The 24,434-nt window shown below is 48.4% G+C and overlaps 1 protein-coding gene across 1 annotated transcript; it reads left to right on the forward strand.

Moving 5' to 3' along the window:
• Positions 1–15,612: 15,612 nt before the first annotated feature.
• Znf629 (zinc finger protein 629) lies at positions 15,613–23,833 on the forward strand. Its single transcript, XM_028769341.1, has 3 exons — positions 15,613–15,801; positions 18,079–18,185; positions 18,318–23,833. The coding sequence occupies exons 2-3, from the start codon at positions 18,113–18,115 to the stop codon at positions 20,849–20,851; spliced, it is 2,607 nt and encodes an 868-aa protein (XP_028625174.1). The 5' UTR covers positions 15,613–15,801; positions 18,079–18,112; the 3' UTR covers positions 20,852–23,833.
• Positions 23,834–24,434: the final 601 nt, after the last annotated feature.

Consider the following 24,434-nt stretch of genomic DNA (forward strand, 5'->3'; position numbering starts at 1 on the left):
TGTGGTCTATCTGACTCTATTGAACTTGTTCTAAAGCAAGGGAACGGGACTGGACTCCATGTTTTTCTGCACGCACACTACAAGGCCGGGCATGGTAGCACACCCATATACCAGCACTCATGAGTTGAATAAGAATGATCCCCATACACTCGTAGATTTGAATGCTGGGTCAGCAGAGAGCAACACTAAGAGGTGTGGCTTTGTTGGAGGAAGTGTGTCGCTGGGGGGTGGGCTTTGAGGTCTCAAGTGCTCAAAGCAGGCCTAGCGTGTCTCTTCTGCCTTCACCTCAAGAAATAGAACTTTCGGCTCCTCCTCCAGCTCCATTCCTGCCTGTGTGCTGCCATGCTTCCCATCGTGAGGATAATGGACTAAACCTCCGAAACTGTAAGCCAGCCCCAGTTAAATGTTTTTTTTTTCATAAGAATTACTGTGGTCATGCTTTCTCTTCACAGTAATAGAAACCCTAAGACTGGGACCCAGCATAAGTCACGTAACTGATGTTCTGCTGGGCCTCTAGAAAGCTCTGTGGGTCTATAATACAGTTTTAGCGATTATAGAAACAGTCTGAGAAACCTGAAAAGGGAACTCAAAACAGGGCAAGAACCTGGAGGCAGGAAGCTGATACAGAAGCCATGGAGAGGTGATGCTTACTGGCTGGCTTGCTCTCTATGGCTTGCTCAGCCTGATTTTATATAGAGCACAGGACCACCAGCCCAGAGATGCACCACCCACATTAGGCTGGGCCCTCCACTCAATCACTAGTTAAGAAAATGCCTTGCAGCTGGATCTTATAGGGGCTTCCTCAGGGTTCCTTCCTTTCAGATGAGTCTAGCTTGTGTCAAGTTGATATAAAATAAAACTCCAGCCTCATAAATTAGAAAAAGACATCTATCTCAGACTTCACAGTTAAATTTCTCTTGTGGGTTTTTGTTTTTTTGTTTTTGTTTTGTTTTGAGACAGGCTTTCTTTGTGTATCTTTGGTTGTCCTGGAACTTGCTGTATAGATCTGTGGCCTCATACAGCGATCCACCTGTCTCTGCCTCCTGAGTGCTCGGATTAAAGGCATGTGCCATTACTGCCTGGCTTCTTGTGTTCTTTTTAAAATATATATATTTTAAACATTATGTATATATGACTGTGCACATAGGAGTGCAGGTGTTCACAGAAACCAGAGAGGAGCTCAGATCACCTAGAGCTGAGGTCACAGGCTTGTGAGCCACACGATGTGGATTTTTGTAACTGAGCTCCATCTGCAAGAATGGCCAGTGCTTCCTGCCACCCAGCTTCCTCTTCAGTTACTCTCTACACTCTGAAATCTCCACATAGGTTTAAAAAGATTCTACAGTTGGGCAGTGGTGGCGCACGCCTTTAATCCCAGCACTTGGGAGGCAGAGGCAGACAGATTTCTGAGTTTGAGGCCAGCCTGGTCTACAGAGTGAGTTCCAGGACAGCCCGGGCTATAAGAGAAACCCTGTCGCGAAAAACCTAAATAAATAAATAAATAAATAAATAAATAGAATCTACAAAACTAGACAAAAAATCTCTTTGCAGTCAGAAGCCAGAAGTCTGGGGGTAATTTCTTACATACTATACTTCCAATACTCTACTACGGAATGCAGTGACAAGTAGGGAGACACAAAGAAACAACTGTCCAAGCTAAGTTTGTGTCCTTGATAAACTGGGAGTGACTGAGCACTCTCCCCACAGCAGGCTCTGCTCAATGAGCCCCCACTAACCGACAGGTTTAACTCGAAGGCTCCTGTGTACAGGAGAATTGGCCTTCAGTGGTTATGAGGCCAGAGAAATGCTGCTCATCTGGTTTGCATGGATTTCAACAAGCCATGTAATAAAGTCTTCCTGGTATCCTTGAGAGAAGAGGTTATGGCTATATGTTCTGAATTCCCTCATAACTAATTGCAGAAAATAGATATAGTATTGAATATAGTATTTTCCTTTTTAGAAATGGTATGCTCAGCCGGGCAGTGGTGGCACACGCCTTTAATCCCAGCACTTGGGAGGCAGAGGCAGGCAGATTTCTGAGTTTAAGGCCAGCCTGGTCTACAGAGTGAGTTCCAGGACAGTTAGGGCTACACAGAGAAACCCTGTTTGGAAAACTAGAAACAAACAAACAAAAAAAGAAATGGTATGCTCAAGATAACATTTTTAAAAAATAGGAAATATAGCTGGCATAGTAACACATCCCTATAATTCTAGCACTTGGGAGACAGAGGCAGGAGGATTGAGAGTTTGAAGCTAGTCTTTAAAAATTCAGTTTCAGCCAGGCATAGTGGCATACACCTTTTTATGCCATCACTCAGGAGGCACAGGCATTCAGATCTCTGAGTTCAAAGCCAGTTTGGTCTACGAAGCGAGTTCCAGGACAGCCAAGGCTACACAGAGAAACCCTGTCTCAAAAACCAACAACAAGCCGGGCGGTGGTGGCGCACGCCTTTAATCCCAGCACTTGGGAGGCAGAGGCAGGCGGATTTCTGAGTTCGAGAGTTCGAGGCTAGCCTGGTCTACAGAGTGAGTTCCAGGACAGCCAGGGCTACTCAGAGAAACCCTGTCTCGAAAAACCAAAAAAAAAAAAAAAACCAACAACAATAAAAAACAATTCAGTTTCAGAAAGACAAATATTTCATGTTTTCTCTCATTTGTGATTCTATATTTTATATAGATACTTAAAATCATAGAAGAAACAGAAGTAGAGATGGGCACTGGAGAGAGAGCTCAGTGACTAAGATTATAGGCTGCTCTTGTGAACAATTCAGGTTCAGATCCCAGCACCCACATGGCAGTTCACAACTTTTTCTAACTAAAGCTCTAAGGGATCCAGTGCCATCTTCTGGCCTCCAGGAGCACTGCCTGCATATGATACACACACACACACATACACACACACACACACGCACACACACACACAAGTAAAACACTCAGAAACACAGGAAATAAAAAATGTTTTTCAAAAGCCACCTCAGGTGAAAACTCACAGTTTCTTTGGAAAGTTAGTTGTGTCGGATGGTGTTTTTCTGGGGCAAGAAGAAGGGTGAAGAAGGGTTTTCCTGAAGCAGACACAGGTGAAAGGATGTTTTGTTAAAGCAAACTTGTGAAGGACACATGATACTAAGAAGGATTTAACAGACGGTGGATGACATTGAATACTGGTACACCTTGACATTCCTTAGTAGTCATCATGTGTCATGACTTCATAGAAACACACCAAAAAACTTCTGGTGGTGTTCTGGCAGCTTCTCTTCACTTCCTGGGACTCAGGCAGATTGGAAGTGAGGTCAGCTGATACAGACTCAGGTGGAGTTTTGCTAAGACAGACTCATGTGGTATTTTGCTGAGACAAAACCTGTTGGAGGGTACATAGTGATGTTTGGAGGGTGTATAAATAAAGTGGACAGTGACCGGATGCTCACATAGCTAGCTTTGCAACATATCGTTGGTCTTGAGTTTCCGAGTCTTTGTCTTTGCTGATCTTCACTTTGTTGAGAGAGGCACAGCAGAGAACTTCTCTTGATATCCCTGCTGGACCTGGTCGCTCCTGCTGACTTGTGCTGATTTGGCGGAGGCCTGGTTGTTTCTGCTGGGTCGTGCTACTGTTGATTCATGTTTGCTGAACTAGACTGGTGATATCCTGATGGTATTTGCAAGTGCTGATGGTATTTGCTGCTGCTGTTGACACGTAAACTGAACTGCTGATTTCCTGTCAATGCAGACTGGATTTGTTCCAAAGAACTAAACAGGTCTGCTTCCCCCATATCCTAATAACCTTTCTTTTCCACTACCTTAGGTGTGAATGGGTGCAGGGAGACCCTCACTGCCTATAGTCTTGTGTGATTGCTTCCTGGGAGACAGCCCAGTCTGTTGGGCAATTTTCCTGCAGATCAACATGAAGACAAAATTCCATACAATAGTATTATTTAGATGAATTAATGATTATATAAAACTCTTGATTTGATTTAAATAATTTTAGGAAGTTAGGGTAGTTCATAAGAAAGATTAAGGAGATGGTTTAGGTTGTTTTACCAGGAAAATATAACAAGGTCAGAACCAAGAGTAGATGTGTCCCCTCCTTGTAGGGCTGCATAGGCTGGAGAAGGAGCACAGTGAACTCTCATGCAGTACAAGCGCATAGTTGTACCACTGGGGAGGAAAATAGGTTTGAGACAGGTTAATGATCAAAGAAAACACTCCTTCTAGGGTGGGTCTGAGTTCCCTGACCTTGTGACCCAAGGATGTGGTCACGGGTTTCAGTGCTCACCATGAAAGGGCAGGATTATGAACAAAGGGTAGTGATCCTACTCTGAGAATAAGAATCAAGAAGAGATGATTGGCCAGGTTAGCAAAAAAAAGTTTCAAACAATTAGACGTAAAATAAATGATTTGTTTGTTGGTAAATACAAACTATAGTCAGCTAGCATAGGAAAAACTAGCTTACTTAGCCTTTGTTAATCAATGACAAAACTGTTATTGCCTTGGGGTTAGGATGAATTTGTGGAAAGAAGGATAGATGGGAAGCTTTCAATTAGGTGTGGGTTTCACAAAAATATATATAATCAATAATCATGTCGTAATTTTCCTTTGTATAATGATTTTAATCTGTTTTGGTAGTGATTGTTTTTTGGAGAATATGTAACTTGTGGCTATGGGGCAATCATTTTTTCTTACACAGAGGATTTTTGTCTTTGGTATAAAAGGACTAAGAGAAAAAATAAAATTGTTGCAGCCTTGCTTCACCCACAGAGTGTCGGTGAGTGGATGCCCACTTTACAAGGTCACTTCCCCTCCTTGGATCGCTGGGTAGAAGCTGCCCTCTGACAGCCAAGACAGGCCTCAAACTCATTACACAGCTCAGAATACCCTTGAACTTCTGATCATCCTGCACCTCTGGAGTGCTGAGATTAGAGGTGTGTGTCTCCAAACCTCATCTATACAGAGCCAGGAAGTGAATTTAGGGCTGTTTACATGCCAGGCAAGGACTATGCCAACTGAACTCCTGGCAGGACTTCTTTCTTTTCAGTCTTTAAACTCTTTATTTTTGGTGTAAGCATCCCTCAGGGTTTTTATTTGAATTTTTCTATTGATGAGCGACACTGAGCGTTTTCTCACGGCTTGTCAGCCATGTATATATCTATGAAGAAATGCCCATGCAAATCCTTTGCCTGTATTCTGGCTGAGTTGCCATCTGCAGCTGTTCAGCTGTAACTGCTTCGTAGAATGTCTACACTTGGACTACGTCAGATACTTGACTTGCTTACATTTCCTCTCGTTCTGTGAACTGTTTTTATTTTCTTGATAATTTCCTGTGGTATACGCATTCCTTTATGATGTCTAGTTTTCTTTCCTTTTTTTTTTTTCCTGCTTGTACCTTTCCAATTTACTTTGTATTTTATGTGCACAGGGTTTTGCCTGCATGCATATCTGTGCACCACATGTGGCTTTAGTGCCTGAGGCAACCAGAAGAGGGTATTGGATCCCCTGAAACCAGAGTTACAGATGTTTGTAAGCCCCCATGTCTGCTCCTGGAACTGAAGAGAACCCAGGTCTTCTGCAATAATAGTATGGGCTCTTTATAGCTGACAGCAAGTGCTCTTAACCACTGAGCCATTTCTCCAGCTGCTCCTTCCTCACTTGTTTTGAGGGAGTCTCAACTTAAAAGTTCCTAAGAAGCTGGGCTTGGTGGTGCACCTCTGTAATACCAGCACTGGGGAGGCCGAGGCAGGCAGATATCTGTGAGTTTGAGGTCAGCCTGGTCTACATAGAGACCCTGTAGTGTTGTGGATAACCCTGGTCTTGTATTTTGATGCTAATTCTGCTTTCTCGGGAGGGGATGCTGGAGGGGCTGCAGACGAGGAGTGAATCACACGTATACAAGTGACTTTGTGTGAACCTTCTGTAAAATAAAGTCTAGAGCCAGTGACTGGGCAGTAGATGGAGCTGAAAAGTTTAGGAGTGAGGAGAGAGAGGGAGAGAGGGGGGGGGGGGAGAGAGAGAGAGAGAGAGAGAGAGGACAGTGGAAGAGGAGGAGGAGGAGGAAGAGGAGATGGAAGGACAATGGAGGAGAAGCACGTGGCCTGGAAAAAAACCACAAGTTATAAGGGATCTCATAGCTGGAGAATAGAGTAGTGTAGTGGTAAATCTGCCCAATCTAGGCATGCCATTTGTATTCATAATGATTGAGTTGTGTTTCTTTGACCAGGCTTGTTTGGGTTGGAGATTTAGTGCAACACTGTCTAAAAAAAAAAAGTTCCTAAGAAAGTTCCAGAATCACCACAGGACCCTGCAACCCTGTTGCTACTATCGACCCAGAAGAAATGAAAGTATAAGCCCGCATGATTACACACTAGTGAAGGCCCAAGACAGCACTGTTAACAGCCCAAAGGTGGAAACAAGTCAAGAGATGAGCAGGCATTGACACAGCTTGATCTGGGTGAGGAGGTGTCTCTTTCTCTTTCTCCTTTCCTCCTCTTCCTACTTGTAGCCCATGCTGGCCTTAAATTCACTACAGCCAAGGATGTATTAAGGTTTTGTTGTTATTGTTGTTCTCTTTTCAGGCAAGGTCTCACTATGTAGCCCTGGCTAGCCTGGAACCAGATATGTAGATCAGGCTAGCCTGGAACTCATTTCTAGAAGTTCTGCTTTCCTCTGCCTCTCAAGTGCCAGGATGAAAGGTGTGCACCACCACACTCAGCCTTATAGTTGAGGGTGACTTTGAACTCCTGATCCTCCTGCCTCTACCCCTCAGTACCTGGATTACAAGTGTGTACCTCACACCCCTTTTACCAAATACCAAACCCAATGTCTCCTGCATGCTAGGCAAACATCCTACCTAAAAACTGAGCCAATGGTCAAGATCAGGCATTTCTAGGTGCTTGGTCTCTTAGCCATAAAACTCAAAATAAAGACTCATAGACGTGCAAAGTATCAGGATAACTTTCCTGAGAGCAAAGCATCAGGACGGATCCGAGAGGGCTCCGGGAGGCTGACAACAGACATCACGAATTAGAGCGCCTAGCCTTCTTAAACCGTTCTAGGTTTTCCCTTATGGGCTTGAAGAGGAGGAGGAGTTTGGTTCCTAGGGGCGTAGTTCTGGTGATTCTCTGTTTTAATTAGGTCACTGATAATTTTTCTACTGTACAAAGTCCCTTCCCATAATGCATCTGACTTTACTCCTATGATTTCCCAATCACCCATAGGCATAAGAAGTAAGCTGGGGATTCTCTATAAAAGTTTAAGGATACAGTTTTGTCTTACTGCTCATGCTCCCAGAACCAGTTCAGGCCAGATCAGCTCTTGTATTCCCATACCTGGAGATGTTGAGAATATACTAGAATAGAAACTGTCTAAATTGGATTATTGAAAGGGTCAGGGAAACTTATACTATTGTTCAGAGGAAGGTAAATGTGTGCCTGACTTAGGTGGAGATCCAGGGAGTTCTGAGCTTGCTAGGAACGCTGGACGGAGTGGGGTCTGTGCATAGTTCATTAAGTTAATGGATCTAGGCTGCCAAGTACATTATTGGAAGGAGAAAGTCCAGTGGAGTCCCAGGGTACTAAACTATTCCTATGCTTGGCCTCTTCGACGTTTGTCTAATTGTAGTTTAAACAGTTTCTTTTTCTTTCTTTTTTTTTTTTTTTTTTTTTTAGTTTTTAGAGACAGGGTTTCTCTGTGTAGTCCTGGCTGTCCTGGAACTCACTCTGTAGACCAGGCTGGCCTCAAACTCAGAAATCTGCCTGCCTCTGCCTCCCAAGTGCTGGGATTAAAGGCATGTGCCACCACTGCCTGGAGCTTTTTTTTTTTTTTTTTTTTTTGAGTAAACAGTTTCTTGTTTATGATACTGAGTTTTCTTCTCACATTTGTGGCTCCTCCCCTTTTCCTTCTTTTTTTTGGGGGGGGGGGGACGCTTAGCATGTGTGGCCCAGGACAGCCTCCTGAAAGTCAGGATTAGAGGCATGCTTCACCATGTCCTGCTTCAAAAACAACTCCTTTGTTTAAGAAAAGTTAGTCAAGTTTTTAAAAATGTAATTAATAGTGCAGATGAATGTGGCAATATGCTGGAGGCCTGCAGTCAGCCCGGGTGGTGAGGCTGAAGGCGGCACTGTTGGCAGGCAAGGCTTCATCGAAGAGGCATGGTGCAGCTGTGCTGTAAAGGCGGGAGCTGTGTGTGACGGTGCATGCCTGTATAATCCTGGGCATGAGAGAGGGGAGCAAGAGAATCAGGAGGCCAGGTCATTTTTGGCTGTACAGTGAGTTTCAGACTAGCCTGAGATACCTGAGATCCGATCTCAAAAAGAAAAGGGTTGGGGGAGTGGGAGGCAGGAGACCCTGGGTTTGGAGTTAACTTCTAAAAAGTCCAAGACCTGAAGATGCCGATGGGTTACGGTTACTCTGTGGTCCAGAACATGGCCTTCTCCATCTGAAGTTCACGTCCTCATAAATAAGACGAGGTGTTAACATGGGCTGTGGGAAGGCCTCAACAGAAACAGATAGCTTCCTGAAAGTGTTCTATGAATGCAGCATGTTCAATATCTGTGAGTTAATGCCAGGTGACTGGGATTTACACAGTGCTCTGAAGAGAGGCCTAGATAGAGAAAAATTCTGGAGGAGACATGACTCAGTTAATGGCCCAGGAGTAGGGCAGTCCTGCTGGGCTGGGGATCAGTGTTTGGTGCCATGTGAGAGAGACATGGAGAGGAGAGCTCTGTGCAGAGGGGCAGGAAAGCTGCTAATCAAGTGGCTGCAACAGAGCAACGCTCTTGATTTTATGTTTATTTTTATAGCCTTTCTATATAGGCCAAGTGGACCTCAATTCAGCCCTACCCCCATCCTGTGCCCCAAGCCAGGCTTTCTCTCTCTAGTCCTGGCTGTCCTGAAACTCAATCTGTAGACCAGGCTGGCCTTGAACTCAGAGATCAGCCTGCCTCTGCCTCCCAAATGCTGGGATTAAAGGTGTAATCTACCTCAGTATGGCTAGTCTCAAACTCTTTAGCCTCCTGTCTCCAGTGTGCTGGGATTACTGGAGTATGCCACCCTGGATGGCTAGAAATTGAAAACAAAAACAAAAAAAAACCCAAACAAAAAAAAAAAAAAAACACGTTTTAGTTGTTATATCCCACAATCTCTCTTCTTAAATGTGTACTTGAAAAATTAGCATTTAAAACATATTTTTCTAATTAGAAACTATCACACCAAATACAGATTTACAGATTAAATCTCTTAGTCAGGCTGGAGAGATGGCTCAGCAGTTGATAGTTCTGGCTGCTCTTCCAGAGGACCCAGGTTCAATTCACAGCACTGATATGGCAGCTCACCACTGTCTGTAACTCTAGTTCCAGGGAATCCGACACTCTCACCCAGACACAATACAGACAAAATGCCAAGACAGATAAAATAAAAATAAAATTTAAAAAACCTTGTACCTCCGCTCTCCAATCCTTCCTCCTCAGAAATAACTATTGTTTGCAAGAATCTCCAAGCCCTTTTGTGAGAAAGGTCCTACGAATTAGTCCACGACAAGGCTCTTAGCCCCAGCCTTGTCATTTTGCAATTAGAAAAGCCTCAGAATGGTGATTCAAATTATTTCAGATTATACGTTAGTGTGAACATTGAAAAATAGAACCCAAATTTTATTTTGTGCACATTTATTCATAGTTAATACTATACTCTGTGCATTTGATCAGTGTGGCTTTTCTGTAGCTCAAGATGGTTTTGACTTTTCAAAAATTGTTCTATGTAGAGTGGCTCATACCCGAAGTCCCAGCTCTGGCAAAGCTGGGTCAAGGTCATTAGTTCAATGTCATTCTGCCCAACCTGAGCATTATGTGACCCTGCTTCAAACAAAAACCAAAATAAGTAAGTAGCTGGATGTGGTGACACATGTCTTTAATCTCAGCACATGGAAGGCAGATCTCTGTGAGTCTGAGGCCAGCCTAGTCTACGTAGGGCGTTCTAGGATAGCCAGGGCTCTGTAGAGAGACTTTGGCTCAAAAATAACAATAACAAAAAGAAAAAACCCTATCGCCCCTTCCCCTGATTTTTTCCTCTGTTGATAACGATGGAGCATGGAGATGATCTGAGGGGCTTCAGTGGTCTAGGGCGGAAGAGCGGTGCAGACTCAGCAGGAGTGACCCAGTATGCACAGGCTAAGAAGTGTAGACAGAGGCAACCCAGGCCTGTAGCCGCAGAATGGCTGGGTCTGGTGTAGGGAAACAGAGTAGATGATTCTGAAATGTGTTGTGAACAATTCTGCCAGATGCGAGATGTGAGGGTTGGGTAGTTAATGTTGATTTTAGAACTGATCACACTGGAGTACAGAAGGAAAAGCCTCGGGTGAGCCTTGGGCATCAGTATACAGGCCAGGAGCCATGACAGGCTTCTTTTGAGACAGGGGCTTTCTGTGTAGCCTTGCCTGACCTGGAACTCACTATGTAGACTGGGCTAAGCTCAGACTTGCCAGGATCATCTCTGTGTCCAGCATTGGGATAGAAGGCATTCACCATTATACCCAGCTCCACTGCAGGTTCCTGATAAAAGAAGTGATTGGTCCTGGAAGCCCTGGCTGGGCATAAAAGATTCCTTATTTGAGCATCATATTCTGAGAAGAAGCTCCTAGCATACCTCATTGAGCCCACAAATCTCCAGGCAAGGAGGGTCCATCCTCCCTCAGTGGCAACTCCAGGAAACCACCGGCCTTGCAATGAGGTAGCAACCCTGGGGCAAACAGCATTGGTCTCCCTCAGCTTGAACCCTTGCCCTTTATATCCTGCCCTGTATGGTGCCTACTTCAGAGGAGCAGAGGGATCGAGTGTATGATTGCAGACCCCCAAGTCCTCCAGATATGGTTTGGAGGCTCCCTGCTCTCCTGCTTACAGGGCAAGGTTTGTGGATTCTAACTGTATAGCACTGATGGCCTCTTCTGGGAAAGCAAACTAACTCTTGCTACATGCTCAGACTAGCCCTCTGTCATTGAACTGCCCACCCCTTGGCTACTAAGGCTCATCCTCCCAAACACAGGCAGTAGAATCTGTGACCTCGCAGTGCAGAGACATGGACCAGGTTCACTCAGGTATCTCATGACTCTCACAGCAACCTGGCACGTGGGCATGAGCTTCAATATTGAGGGGCCCTGTGGAAGAATGGTAAATAAGTTCTAAAATATGGCAAGGGGTTTGTTCCTAAAAGGGGAAGGGTCACCTTTATCCTTCCTCAAGTTCCCCTGCCAGGGTCACACACAGATATCGTGTGGGCTGCCCACAGAGAAGAAGACATCACAGTTTTGTATATGGTCAGTGCATCACCTGCCTCCCTAGGAGCAGGACCTCCCTGTTCCTCACTATCCCTGGGGAAAGGTTTGGCCTGGTGGATTTTTTCTGTCCTCTCCAGTGCCTTGCTCTGAGTTCTGGATCAAGAGTGGGAGAGAATGGGAGCCAGACACACTTAACCCAGACATACTTGAACCCATCCAAGATTAATGGTTCGGAGCCACGGGGGCCCTCGGTTTCAGTCTAATTGTATTGTGTGCCAGTGGCTTTCTTATCAGGAGGTTGGGGAGGCCCAAGAAGCCACTGTGCAAACACCAGAAGGAGCATCAACACACAGTTAGTAGTCAGCAAGTATAATCATGGCCAGGCATAGTGGCATGTGCCTTTAATTGTGACACTTGGCAGGAAGAGGCAGGTGGGTCCCTGTGACTTTGAGGTCAGTCTGATCTCCATAGTTCAAGGCCAGCCAGAGCTACCAAATGGGATCCTATTTCAAAAGCCTAAAGAAATAAACAAACATAAGGGAGACACCCATCTCCTATCCCTTGTATTTCTTACTCTGAACTTGGGGGACCCAGATGAAAGGATGAAAGAAACCTCTATAGTTAAATCAGCAGGGAAGGGCATTTATGAGTGAAACTATGACTCAGCTTCAAGACTGAACACGAGTGACCAGGCTGGAGCGCCTTGTAAGGAAGGATGCTTCTCCCTATCTCCAGCCAGCGTGTGACAAGTGAGCATATTGAATATATTGTTACTGTCAGGTCCCAAACCATGCTCACTCACTGTGGCTCCCTCTGGTTCCCCCCTCCCTGCTCCCTACCTAAACCTGTGGAGCCCAGGGGTTCCCTTCTCTTCCCCCAGCTTTCAGCCACGGGCTCTCTTTGTCCTCTTTGCTCTCTTGCTCCGGTCTTCCCTTCATCTCTTGCTTTCCCCCACCCCCTTCTCCCCTCATGACCTAGTTCAGTCTACTGCTTTCTCTCCCTGCTCTGGATTCTTCCAGATGCCTCTGGCTGTACTCTGCCTCATATCTACAATAAAAACCTCCTCAGCCATACCTTGGAAAGGGCATTTCCTCATTTTTATTCAGTTACAATCTTTGGATTCTCCGATGAAGCAGGGAATTCAGATGTGAATCTTTTGAGATTGTCCAATTCTTCTGCGATTGCCCAAAGTGGTCTCAAACTTCTAGATTCAATTGATCCTCTTGCCTCAGTTTCCTGCTTTTGCTGAGACTACAGGTGCAAATACTCCACCTTGCTTTTATGTACTGATTGTTGAATGTAGTAGCAATTAGCCCAGCTAAAACAGAAAGCAAACAAGCAGAACCTTGGCTGGCCTAATTAGCCTCTGCTCTGCACCTCCAGCCAGCAGCTCTCCTGATTCTCCCTGCCCCAGGGTTGGGCCCAGCTTTTGCAGTCTATTCAACAAACTGAGTACAGTTGTTTTGGGCCCCTAGGGGTCCAACAACAGCAGAAAACACAAGGAACACGACAAACACCTGCTCAAGCAAAGATGATATTAGTGCAAAGAGCGACCTGCAAGCACAGTTTAAGTTCCCTGTCACAGGGTATGAGGAGCAAAGCAGGACCAAGCCCTGCAAAGGCCTGTGTGGGAGGAGTTAAGGAAACTACCAGAAGCTGAGATAACCTAGAGATGCACTGAAGGAAAAGTGGGTTAAGGGAGCTGGCACTGGGGAGCCTGAAGCCACACCCTAACCCCAGATCCTAGAGAACGGTATCCCTTTGTAATTCTGATACTAGGGTTGTTGGGGCCTTAGCTTTCCCATCATGGCCATGGTCAGATAGTCCTTTCCAGGTTCTTATGACTTCTTTATATGTGACAAATACACATGTGTGTACATGTACTCAACGAACACACGCAGACTCTATTGTGGGTCTGGGGTCTTTCAGAGATTCACCAATCAATACATTTTTTTAAAATTATTTATTTTTTATGTATATAAGTACATTGTTGGTGACCTCAAACACACCAGAAGAGGGCACTGGATCCCATTACAGATGGTTGTGAGCCACCATGTGGTTGCTGGGAATTGAACTCAGGACCTCTGGAAGAGCAGTCAGTGCTCTTAACCGCTGAGCCATCTCTCCAGCCCCCTAATTTTTTTTTTTTGTTTTGTTTTTTTGCTTTTCGAGACAGGGTTTCTCTGTGTAGCCCTGGCTGTCCTGGAACTCACTCTGTAGACCAGGCTGGCCTCGAACTCAGAAATCCATCTGCCTCTGCCTCCCAAGTGCTGAGATTAAAGGCATGTGCCACCACCGCCCGGCTCCTAATTTTTTTTAAATGAGTAAGAGACTTTATTAAAAATTACTGCCACAACCATACCAGAAACCCAGAATTTTCTGCTTACCATCCAGATTTATTGTTAATACAGAGTTTATAAAGAAAAAACCCACAAAGTTACAAAATTCGGCTTTGGGGGATGAGGGTCAGGGTTGGGTTAACTCACACTCTGCTTTTGTGTAGCAGCGTCTAACTTGTACCACAGACATCCTGCAGGTGCCTCAGTTTTCTCCAGCAAGCAAGCAGTTTTGGTTTTTGTCCTTTTTTTTTAACAAAACTAATGGTTAGTTCCCAGGACCCATTGTCTTTCAAGGACAATAGAGGCAGTTTCTTAAGATTAGCTCAACTGTTCAGGGAAGTCTTTATCTTGGGCAAGTTTGCTGCCAGGGTACATTTCACAAACTAGCAGTTTTACAAACTGAAGCAATCTTCTCATGGATTCGTTAAGTACAGCAGTCTTTACATTTTGAACATGTTATTCACTATCACAAGTCAATATTTATTTATTGGTGTTTTAACACAGTGTAGCCTCAGTGTGTAGCCTAGGTTGATCTTTTTTCCCCCATTAATTTCTTTATTCACGTTATATCCTGATGGATACTCTCCCCTCTCTGTCCTGCCCCTATCCCCCTTCCCTTCTCCTCTGAGAGGGTAGAGCCTCTCCCCTGTATGTCCCTACCCTGACATATCAAGCATGGCTAGGTGCATCCTCTCCCACTTAGGCCAGACAAGGCAGCCCAGTTTGGGGAACAAGATCCAGAGGCTGGCAAAAGCTTTAGAGACAACCTCTGCTCCAGTTGTAGAGGACCCACATGAAGACCGAGCTACACATCTGCTACTTATGTTGAGGATGGGGGCTCGGCCCAGCCGGTATATGCTCACCTAGGTTGGTCTTAATTCATGGTTATTCTCCTGTGTCAGCCTCCAGAGAACTAGTGAGAGTCACAGCTATTCACTCCCATACAAGGCTTGGAATTTATTTATGGTTTGAAATGGGTCCTATTGTGCATCCCAGGCTGATCTTAAAGTCTAGTTCTTGATTCTCCTGCCTCAGCCTACTAATGGCTGAAGATAACAGGTAGTATGCTTAGCTACTATGGAACTTTTTGAGGGTAGAATGTTCAATTGTTGTTCAACTCTAGTCTCCTCACACCTGGATTCATTTAAAAATGTAGCCTCACATTTTACCTCACACCTCGTGCCTTGATTCCCATGCCTGTAAAACAGGGGTGATTGAGTCCTTTCTCAGGATTGTGGTGAGGAGAAAATGAGACTCAAGCTGGAAAAATTGGGAGCCCTGCGAGCTCCCTTGTTTGTTTATAGAAACAGGATCTCGCTAGGTAGCCCTGGCTTGCCTGGATCTATATGGGCTTTCTTTCGAACTTTCTGGTCCTCCTGCCTCTGTCTCCCAAGCAATGAAATTACAGGAATTCACCACTACTTCTGGCTTCCTAAGTTTTTGGAAGGATTGCCTTGCAGTGAATTGTGTACCTTACCCCGAGGTGCTTGCCTACCTTGGCCAGGAACCCTACACTGGCTTGTCTGCTGCCACCCAGGACGTCAGTTTCTTCCTCCAAGGAGACCTGACCGGTGTGGGTGAGAAGTAGGTAAGAGGGTCATGATGTAGTGCAGGGTAGCCTTGCTTGGTCTATCAGCGTCTGCTATTACCGCTGGGTATGCCCACCCAACCTTTGCTTTCACCTCCTAATCACCAACCCAAGCATACCAGCCCCAATCCAGGGTGAGTCCAAACAAAGGCGGATCTCAAGGGACCTGCGGAGGCCGAATCTGAGATCAGCTTAACTGGGCGGCTGGCACAGCCTTTGGAGAGAAAGTATAGCCAGAAATTCGGAGACCTTCGCCGGCCTCTGAGCTCCCCCAAAAGCTGATCTTCCGTGATCCCACTAGACACAGGGAGAAAGGCGTCATGAGCCACCTCCTTGCTTCCATACCCCCCCCCATTTTTTCCCAGGCTGTGGGAGGCAAAGGGTTAAATCCCATAGAGCTGATGTTCTGACTCCAGGCTAGAGGGGCCCGGGAAGCTGGGGTCACTTCCTGCTCCGTCCCAGTCACCCTGAACTGGTCCCCGGGTCCTCAGCTGGAATCACCCCTTGAGAAGGACCCCAGAGTTCCCGGCATCCAGCCCGTCCCCCGAGGCAGGGCACTTAAGGGGTTAAGTCCCCTGGGGCTGGCCTCTGCTTTTCGGCTTTTCCCAGACCCCAGAGCCGTGAGTTGGGGCCGCCTGGGTTCCCGGGGTGGCCTGGAGGCCCGGGACAGCCGCCGGGGAACAATAGGGCCAAGGAGGCGGCGAGGGGCGCAGGCCCGGCCCGGGGCGGCGGGGGGCGGCGGCCGGGGGATTGTGGGAACCGCGCGAGGGCCGCCGTGGGGGAGGGGAGGCGCGCGCGCCCGGGGAGCGAGTCCGGCCGGGGGCGGCGAGGCGGCCGCCTGGGCGTCCGCGGCAAGGAGGGAACGCCGGCGGCTCGGCTGGGCTTTGGGAGCGGGGGACAGGGTGGGTGCTCCTGGCCAGAGGCGCTCAAGTCCTGGTCCGCCCGGGTGCGGGGGGCGGCGTCGAGGGCGGTCCCGCTGCCTCCTGGTCAGGGTCACCCTGGACGGCGCGCACCTCCGCGGGAAGGCAGCCGCTCGGGCCGTCCTTCCCGCCTCGGTCCTCTGGGGGTCGTCCGGGACGGGAGGCTGGCGCTCTTGGGCCTGGGCTGGTTCTCAGTAGTAGTCGCCTCCCAGTCTTTGCTACTTCTTGCATGTGGCCCTGTTATTAACTCCTTCCCTTCTACAGTAGGCCCTTGAGTTTTAAGTTTCTCAGTCCAAGTATCTAAGCTCCTACCTGTCCTCAGTCAGCTCAGCAGGGTATTTTTCTCAGCCTCCCCCCCCCCCCGCAGTGGCCCCCATCTTCCCCAAAAACACTTAGAGATGGGGATGGCTGTGAAGGTGAAATTTATTTTCTTCTTTTACTCTGACTTGTGTCTCTGCTGCATTAGCAGTGGTCAGCAGTCGGCTGCTTCACACCCAGGCTGCCTCCTGGTGAGCTCTGTCCTCTTTGTCCCTGTGCACAAAGTACCTATGCACACTGTCACCAGGGGTAGGCTATTCCAGGGATTCCATTAGATGTGAGCGCCCTTCTGCTGTTTGCTTCTGTGACCCTGTTCTCTTTCCTGGGAATCATCCTGGGATTTTGAGTGACAGATATGATTCCTTTCCCTGGGGGCTCACTCTGGACTTTCGGCCCTTTTCTGTCATCAGTTTGCAAACTGATCTTAAAAGAATTGAACTAGATAGGCTTTCCGGGAGCAAGGGTGTCTAGCTCATTCAGTCATCCAGCAAAGTTTTTACTGGGTACCTATCCTAGGCGTGTGATGAAGCATCAACAAAAAGAATAGGCACAGTTGATCCCCAGGTGGGTCTGGATGGCTTTGGGGACATCAGTACCAAGAGCTCGGAGACATAGCTTCTCAGACCTCCCTGGGTCTGACTTTTACAACCGAGGGAACTGGGCTTCCCAGAGCTCCAGCCCATCCTTAGGCTTTGGAGCTTTTCTTCTTGTCTCCTGTCAGGAGCCCATAAGTATGAGTCTCATGTGACTGTCAAGGTCACCACATGCCACAGGGCAAGCCAAACACAGAACACTCAATTTGTGATCTTAGCTCTGTTACTTCCGACCGTGGAGCCTTGGAGACATCTCCCCCAGTGTCCACTTACTAATTTGTAAAATGGACAAATGACTCCTGTTTCAAGGCAGTGAACGGAAGAAGAGCCCTGGTCTGTCACCTGTGTCCTCCACACACTTGCTCTCTCCCCTCCTTTCTCCTTCATTTTGTTTGAGACAAGGTCTCATGTAGCCGGGATTGACCTTGAACCTCTGATCCTCCGATTTTTAATCTCCCAAGTAGGTCACCAAGTCAGGCCCCAACCCTCCTCTCTTTCCCTTGCTTAGGTCTCCTGTAGGAGCCCCTGACCTCAGGCTCCTTCCCACCCATAGGCTATCCTCTTTCTGTGCTTGGGTGATGCCAAAGGGCCCCCACTCTTTGTGAGTAGCTGTCCCTTCAGGGAAGCTTTCTTTTAACCCCTTAAAAAGTGTCAGTCTCAGTTCTCTCTGGGGCTCATAAGGGAAAAGTTTATTGCCCTCAATTAGCAGTCCCATAAAGGAAGAAAATTGGAGTCTTAATGAGCTTCCTCTGATTTGCAAAATAACACGTTTCAGGGCCTCTGGGCATCAGATGTGTGGGGTGAAAGCCCGCCTCCCCTCTGAGTGTTGGATAGCGCTCCAGCCTTCATCGGAGGGATAAAGGGTTATGACTGATGAGTTTTTAATTGACTCTATATTCACTGAGTTGCTTTGTTGCAGTCTGTAAGATTTGCAGTATTTGGAACCAGGCCTTTGGGGCTAAGGGGCTCAATGAGAAATGGTGCCAGAGAAGTGAGTGACAGGTCCCTGGGAGTCACACAAAAGCATAAAACCAGGTTGCATTGTGTACCCATCTCTTCCCACCAGAGACACTGGAACTTTCACAGTCCGCAGCTCTGGGATGGAGCCTGAGACGGTGCTGTGGGGCCCAGATCTGCAGGGTCCTGAAGAAAGCCAGGACAATGCACAGAGAGGTGAGGGACACAAGGGACTGTGGCCCTGGCTCAGGGAGGGCCCCAAACTCGGGGCAGTCACGGGAGGGAAGAGAGAACAGACCCCATGTTCTGAAAGGAGATTGGGGCTGGAGACTCCCTTTCTGTCTGTAGGTGCTGAAAGTGGGAACGAAGAGGAGAGCCCTCAGCAGGAAAGCTCCGGGGAGGAGATCATCTTGGGAGATCCACCTCAGAGTCCAGAATCCAAGGACCCATTAGAGATACCCCTGGAGAGCCCCTCCCAGGATGCCTCAGCCCCTCAGGATTCCCCAACCCCACTGGGTTCTTCCAACCCCTTAGATCACCAGACCCCTATGGACCCATCGGGCCCTGAGGTAGTCCCTTCCCCATCTGAGTGGACCAAGGCCTGTGAGACCAATTGGCAGTGGGGAACCCTCACCACCTGGAACAGCACACCTGTAGTCACTGCCAGTGAACCCAGCCTGCGGGAGCTGGTGCAGGGACGCCCATCTGGGGCTGAGAAGCCATACATCTGCAACGAGTGTGGCAAGAGCTTTAGCCAGTGGTCCAAACTGCTGCGGCACCAGCGAATCCACACAGGCGAGCGGCCCAACACGTGCTCAGAGTGTGGCAAGAGCTTCACGCAGAGCTCGCACCTGGTGCAGCACCAGCGCACACACACGGGCGAGAAGCCTTACAAGTGCCCCGACTGTGGCAAGTGCTTCAGCTGGAGCTCCAATCTAGTCCAGCACCAGCGCACACACACGGGGGAGAAGCCCTACAAGTGCACGGAGTGCGAGAAAGCCTTCACACAAAGCACCAACCTCATCAAGCACCAGCGGTCCCACACTGGTGAGAAGCCTTACAAGTGTGGCGAGTGCCGACGTGCTTTCTACCGCAGCTCGGACCTCATCCAGCACCAAGCCACACACACAGGGGAAAAGCCCTACAAGTGCCCGGAGTGCGGCAAGCGCTTTGGCCAGAATCACAACCTGCTCAAGCACCAGAAGATCCATGCAGGAGAGAAGCCCTACCGCTGCACCGAGTGCGGCAAGAGCTTCATCCAGAGCTCCGAGCTGACGCAGCACCAGCGCACGCATACCGGGGAGAAGCCCTACGAGTGCCTGGAGTGTGGCAAGAGTTTTGGCCACAGCTCCACGCTCATCAAGCACCAGAGGACACATTTACGCGAGGACCCCTTCAAGTGCCCCGTCTGTGGCAAGACCTTCACGCTGAGCGCCACGCTGCTGCGCCATCAGCGCACGCACACGGGTGAGAGGCCCTACAAGTGCCCCGAGTGTGGCAAGAGCTTCAGTGTCAGCTCCAACCTCATCAACCACCAGCGCATCCACCGTGGGGAGAGGCCGTACATCTGCGCCGACTGCGGCAAAAGCTTCATCATGAGCTCGACCCTCATCCGCCACCAGCGGATCCACACCGGTGAGAAGCCCTATAAATGCTCTGACTGTGGCAAGAGCTTCATCCGCAGCTCGCACCTCATCCAGCACCGCCGCACGCACACGGGCGAGAAGCCCTACAAGTGTCCCGAGTGTGGCAAGAGCTTCAGCCAGAGCTCCAACCTCATCACGCACGTCCGCACACACATGGACGAGAACCTCTTCGTGTGTTCTGACTGCGGCAAGGCCTTCCTGGAGGCTCACGAGCTGGAGCAGCACCGCGTGATCCATGAGAGAGGCAAGACACCGGCGCGGAGAGCTCAGGGTGACAGTTTGCTAGGGCTCGGAGATCCTGCCCTGTTGACTCCGCCCCCAGGAGCCAAACCCCATAAGTGTCTGGTCTGTGGAAAGGGCTTCAATGATGAAGGCATCTTCATGCAGCACCAGAGGATTCATATTGGAGAAAACCCCTACAAAAATGCAGACGGCTTCATAGCACATCCGGCCCCCAAGCCTCAACAATTCCGCCCTTCCAGGCTCCCCTTTGGAGGCAATTCACACCCAGGTGCTTCGGAGAGCAGGGCTGACCCCCCAGGACAGCCCTTGAAAGTGCCTGAGGGTCAGGAGGCCGTGGGCCAAAGGCTCGCTCAACCCTCTTCTAAGTGCTATGTTTGTTCCCACTGTGGAGAAAGCTTCCTTGATAGGGCTGTGCTCCTGCAACATCAGCTCACCCACGGGAATGAAAAGCCCTTTCTCTTTCCTGAGTGTAGGATTGGCCGTGGGGAAGGGGCAGGACCCAGCCCCTTCCTAAGTGCAAAGCCCTTTAAATGCCCAGAATGCAAAAAAAGCTTTGGCCTCAGCTCTGAGCTGCTGCAGCACCAGAAAGTCCATGCAGGTGGGAAATCCCAGAAGAGCTCTGAGCTGGGGAAGAGCTCCTCAGTCCTGTTGGAACATCTCAGGAGCCCTTTGGGAGCCAGACCCTACAGCTGCTCTGATTGTGGGGCTTCCTTCCTCGATCGACTAGCTCTTACACGACATCAGGAAACCCACACTCACGAAAGGGCCCCCACTCCTGAGGACCCCCCTTCAGAGTCAGCCACCTTGTCCACACACCAGGAAGATGAGGGAGAAGCCTCTACCCCCCCAAAGAGCAGCAGCCACGGGGAGGAGGAAAGTCCCAAAACTGTTTCGGAGAAAAAGCCCTATCTGTGCCCTGAGTGTGGAGATGGCTTCCCGGAAGTTGCAACCCTCCTTCTCCATAGGAGCTGTCACCCAGGTGTCTCCCTGTGAAGTAGGTCTGGCGACCAGGGACCACTCTCTCCTGATAAATTATGGGGAAAGGAGGCCAACCCCATCAGGTCATAGAGAAGTAGAGGGTCAAGAACCCTGGGAAGAAATAGTGAGTTTGCATCAGTGATGAGAAGCCTAAGAGATGGTGGGTGAAAATCACTTAGAAGCCGTAGAGAAAAACTCCTGGGTTATTAAGCCCTATAAATATGTAGGAAAAAAGACCTTTAAGTCTGTAGCAGAGAAATCTTATAAACCATAGTGGGTAAAAGCCCTATTAAATGTAGAAAGAGGTTCTAACATGTCTCTAGACAACCCCATGAAACTGTTATCAAACCCTTATCAGAATCCTCGGGTTGGGGAGGTATAGGGAATTTAGCTCTACAGCTGGGCACTGACTTGTGAGGTGACCCTCAGATGACAGAGGAAATAGTCTTCCCAGTCAGTATTCCCTCCTGGCAGCCGTGATGGAGGAAAGCGCTCAGAGGGAAGCCGTATAGTACGGGAATGCAGTAGAACTAGAAAGAGAAGAAAAATGGGGAGGGAATGGCCAGGTGCTCCCAAACCCAAGGTGAGACAAGATAAAGGAAAGTATCTCTTGGTACTGGGGTTTTCTGGGGGTACGAGGCCAATCTTAGGTGATGTAAGTACTAGGGGAAGAAAGATGGGGGTTCTTTAACAGTGAGATCCCTAAATGGGAAAGAAACAAAAATGACAAGCCATTTCAAAGGCTGGAGTTTGGGGTGTATCAAAACCCTTAAGTGTAAGGATACTGAAAAAATGCTGAGGAACCACTTCAGATACTAGGGGAGGTTCCATTTGTTTGAAGGGAAGCAAACCAGGGTGGAGAGACCGCAGATGGAAGCCAGTCAGTTTCTCCTCTTTCCCGGGAGCTCGTTAAGCTCCATGTACAAGCACACCCCAGTTCGTGCTGTTCGGATTCTCCTCAGACAGGCAGGACCAGCCCTTCTCCAGCCCAACGTCTACTCTGAGAGGCCTCTGGGGTTGCAAGGGGCCTCTGCCACATTCTCAGGTCTCACAGGTTTTACCTGGAAGCTAACTGCCACAAGTCTTACTGCAGTGGCAACCCGTTCCCTCGGATTCTGTCCTCAGTGGAGAGAGCCACTTGCTGCTAGTCAACTTCCAAAGAATAAATTCCTTCAGAGAGGCAAGGCTTGTATGTGCTTGTCCTCTCTAGATGTCTACAAGCCCACAAGAGCCACTTGTGGGTGATGAGGACGGCAAGACAATAGTATAGACAGCTTTGATTTACCAGCACATGACTTGAACCTCAGCCTTTTGTGTGAACTTGGTGTAAGGCCGCAGAACAAGCCAGGCTGCACATGGTGGATGTCCTGACACAGCACAGACTGGACCGGAGTCCCTGAAGAAGCTATGGATACTTGACCCCCTTCTTCATCCCCAGCACTTGGATGCCCCTGAGGTGGGGTGGCCAAATTTGTTTTTGGCTCAGGAAAGGGACTGATTCCACCTGATCCCGTTGGCCTCTCTCTCCTTAGCCAGAAACTCGTGAAGAGAAAGGATAAGAAACACTCCCCTACCAGGCCCATCTCCTCCTCAGACACCACAGGCTGGACAGTTCATTAATCCAGCCAAGCCTGCTCATGTGACTGGAGAGCCTTGGCCTACAAAGCGTTGAAGAAAAACTTTGGTGAGAACCATCTGTAACAAAGACCCTTAGAGATGGGGAGGACTTTCCTTGGTACTTGGGTTGCAAAGGGAATGCCCTTAGCCTGGTGCTAGCACTAGTGACTCACTGTCCAAAGAAGCAAGACAGAGACGCCAAGTGATATATATGGCTCTTTAGGAATCCTGTGCCCAGAAGGGTGACCTGGGTTCCTACAAAGCTGGAGAAGAAACCTCTAATTCCATTACCTAAAAGTTCGAAAGGTAGATACCTGTCACCCTTAATCTATCCTGTCCCCAAAGGGATGACCCTCAAAGTTTAAAGGACCAAAATCTAGAATACTGGGAGGAAAAAAAATCCCAGGTCTCCTGGGGAGACAGAAAAGGCAGTTCTTAGATCATTACAGAGACAGCGTTGCTAGAGTCCTGAGTGCCAGGCAGAGGAGCACCATGAAGACTGGGAGGAGCCTGTATATTGACAGAAATGTTGATAAAGGGGGTATCCATATAAAATGGAGTAGATACTCTCCTAAGTATAAGCTGATTTGTTCCCTTCTAAGATGGTAGCAGAAACTAGACAGAAATCCTTTGTAAAACTAGGAACAGATTCCTGAGACACAGGTCTGAACCTCTGTCATCAGAAGACTGCTGGAGGGGAGGCGGTCAGTGTAGTCACGGCTGACTGTAGACTGTGGAGGACTAAGATGGAGCATATGTAATAGGATGCTCTCATCTTCTGGAGACAGTGGGGCTATGCTCTTGACTCCAGCACTAAATGGACCATGTAGATAGGTTCCTGGGCTTCCTAGTAGGAAAGGGGGCAGAGCAGAGACCTTGTGGTGAGACCTGTTCTCTTGGCCAACCCTCTCTCAGTTCCAGCTACACCATAGGATGACCTAACTGGCTCAGGAAAAGATCCACCAGAATTAAGGCACAATGGAGTCAACTCTGTATTGGACCTAGAGCCCTCAGAAGTGCCCTTGGGGGAGAGCCCAGTAACCATAGGCAAAGGACTACAAGCATAGGGTGGGTGGAGCCGATCTGCACTTAAGGTGAGACTTAGAAATGATGTTGAATAGGATAGGAGCTCATAAAGGCACTGGGTGTGAATAATAAATCAGGGTGAGGGTTTGAAACCATCATGACTCCCCCACCCTGAGTCTGAAATGGGTGGCTCCCAGAAGCCTTTGCCCCCCACAAAGGAAGCCCCGCTCACCTCACTTGTCCCCATGGAGTGAAGGGAAGTCCTATTTTTGAGTGTTGTGTGTAAGTAACAGTGTTGTGTCACCCGTGGTCATGTTGAATAGTTGAAGAGAATAAAGGGAATAAGATTTCCTAGGTGTTTTTACTTTCTACTTGTTCAGCCAACAGGAAAATTGTCCACTCCCAGAACTAGGACCCCAAAAGCTCAGTATTGTCCAAAGATTGCCTTTCCCCACGGGCCCTATGCTTCCTATCCAGTGTTTGCTTGTAGAAGGTTGGTAGGTTTTAGTGCTTTAAAACGCAATCCTCGTGTGAGAGGAATCTGGTAAGGTGGAAGGCTGCCGGTGGCTCTAGTCCTGGTTATCTTGGGCCCAGCTTTGCAGACTCCTTGGTAGTTTCTCTGGCTACAACAACCCACAGCCTCCCCTGTAACACAGGGAAAGTTCCCAGGTCCTCATCCTTGGAGCTGGCAGCTACCTCTCCATGTTCTCATGGATCCTGGGTCTAGCTCAGCCTCTCCTGCAACTTGTCCTCTTTGAGTGGTACCCTGACTTATTGTCCCATCCCCAGGATAGCCCAAAGGTTCTTGCCATGGAACAGGCTGGGGCTCTAGGAAGTGCAGCTGTTTACCCAAGACCTGCAAGTAGGTCATGGTGGGAATGACTTGGAGGTCTTCAGGTCACCTCCACACTAGCCATGCCTTTTCTCCTTGTGGTTGGGACTACTACAAGGACGT

Source organism: Grammomys surdaster, unplaced genomic scaffold, assembly GCF_004785775.1.
Source record: "Grammomys surdaster isolate TR1022 unplaced genomic scaffold, NIH_TR_1.0 192, whole genome shotgun sequence".
NCBI classification, from domain to species: Eukaryota; Metazoa; Chordata; class Mammalia; order Rodentia; family Muridae; genus Grammomys; species Grammomys surdaster.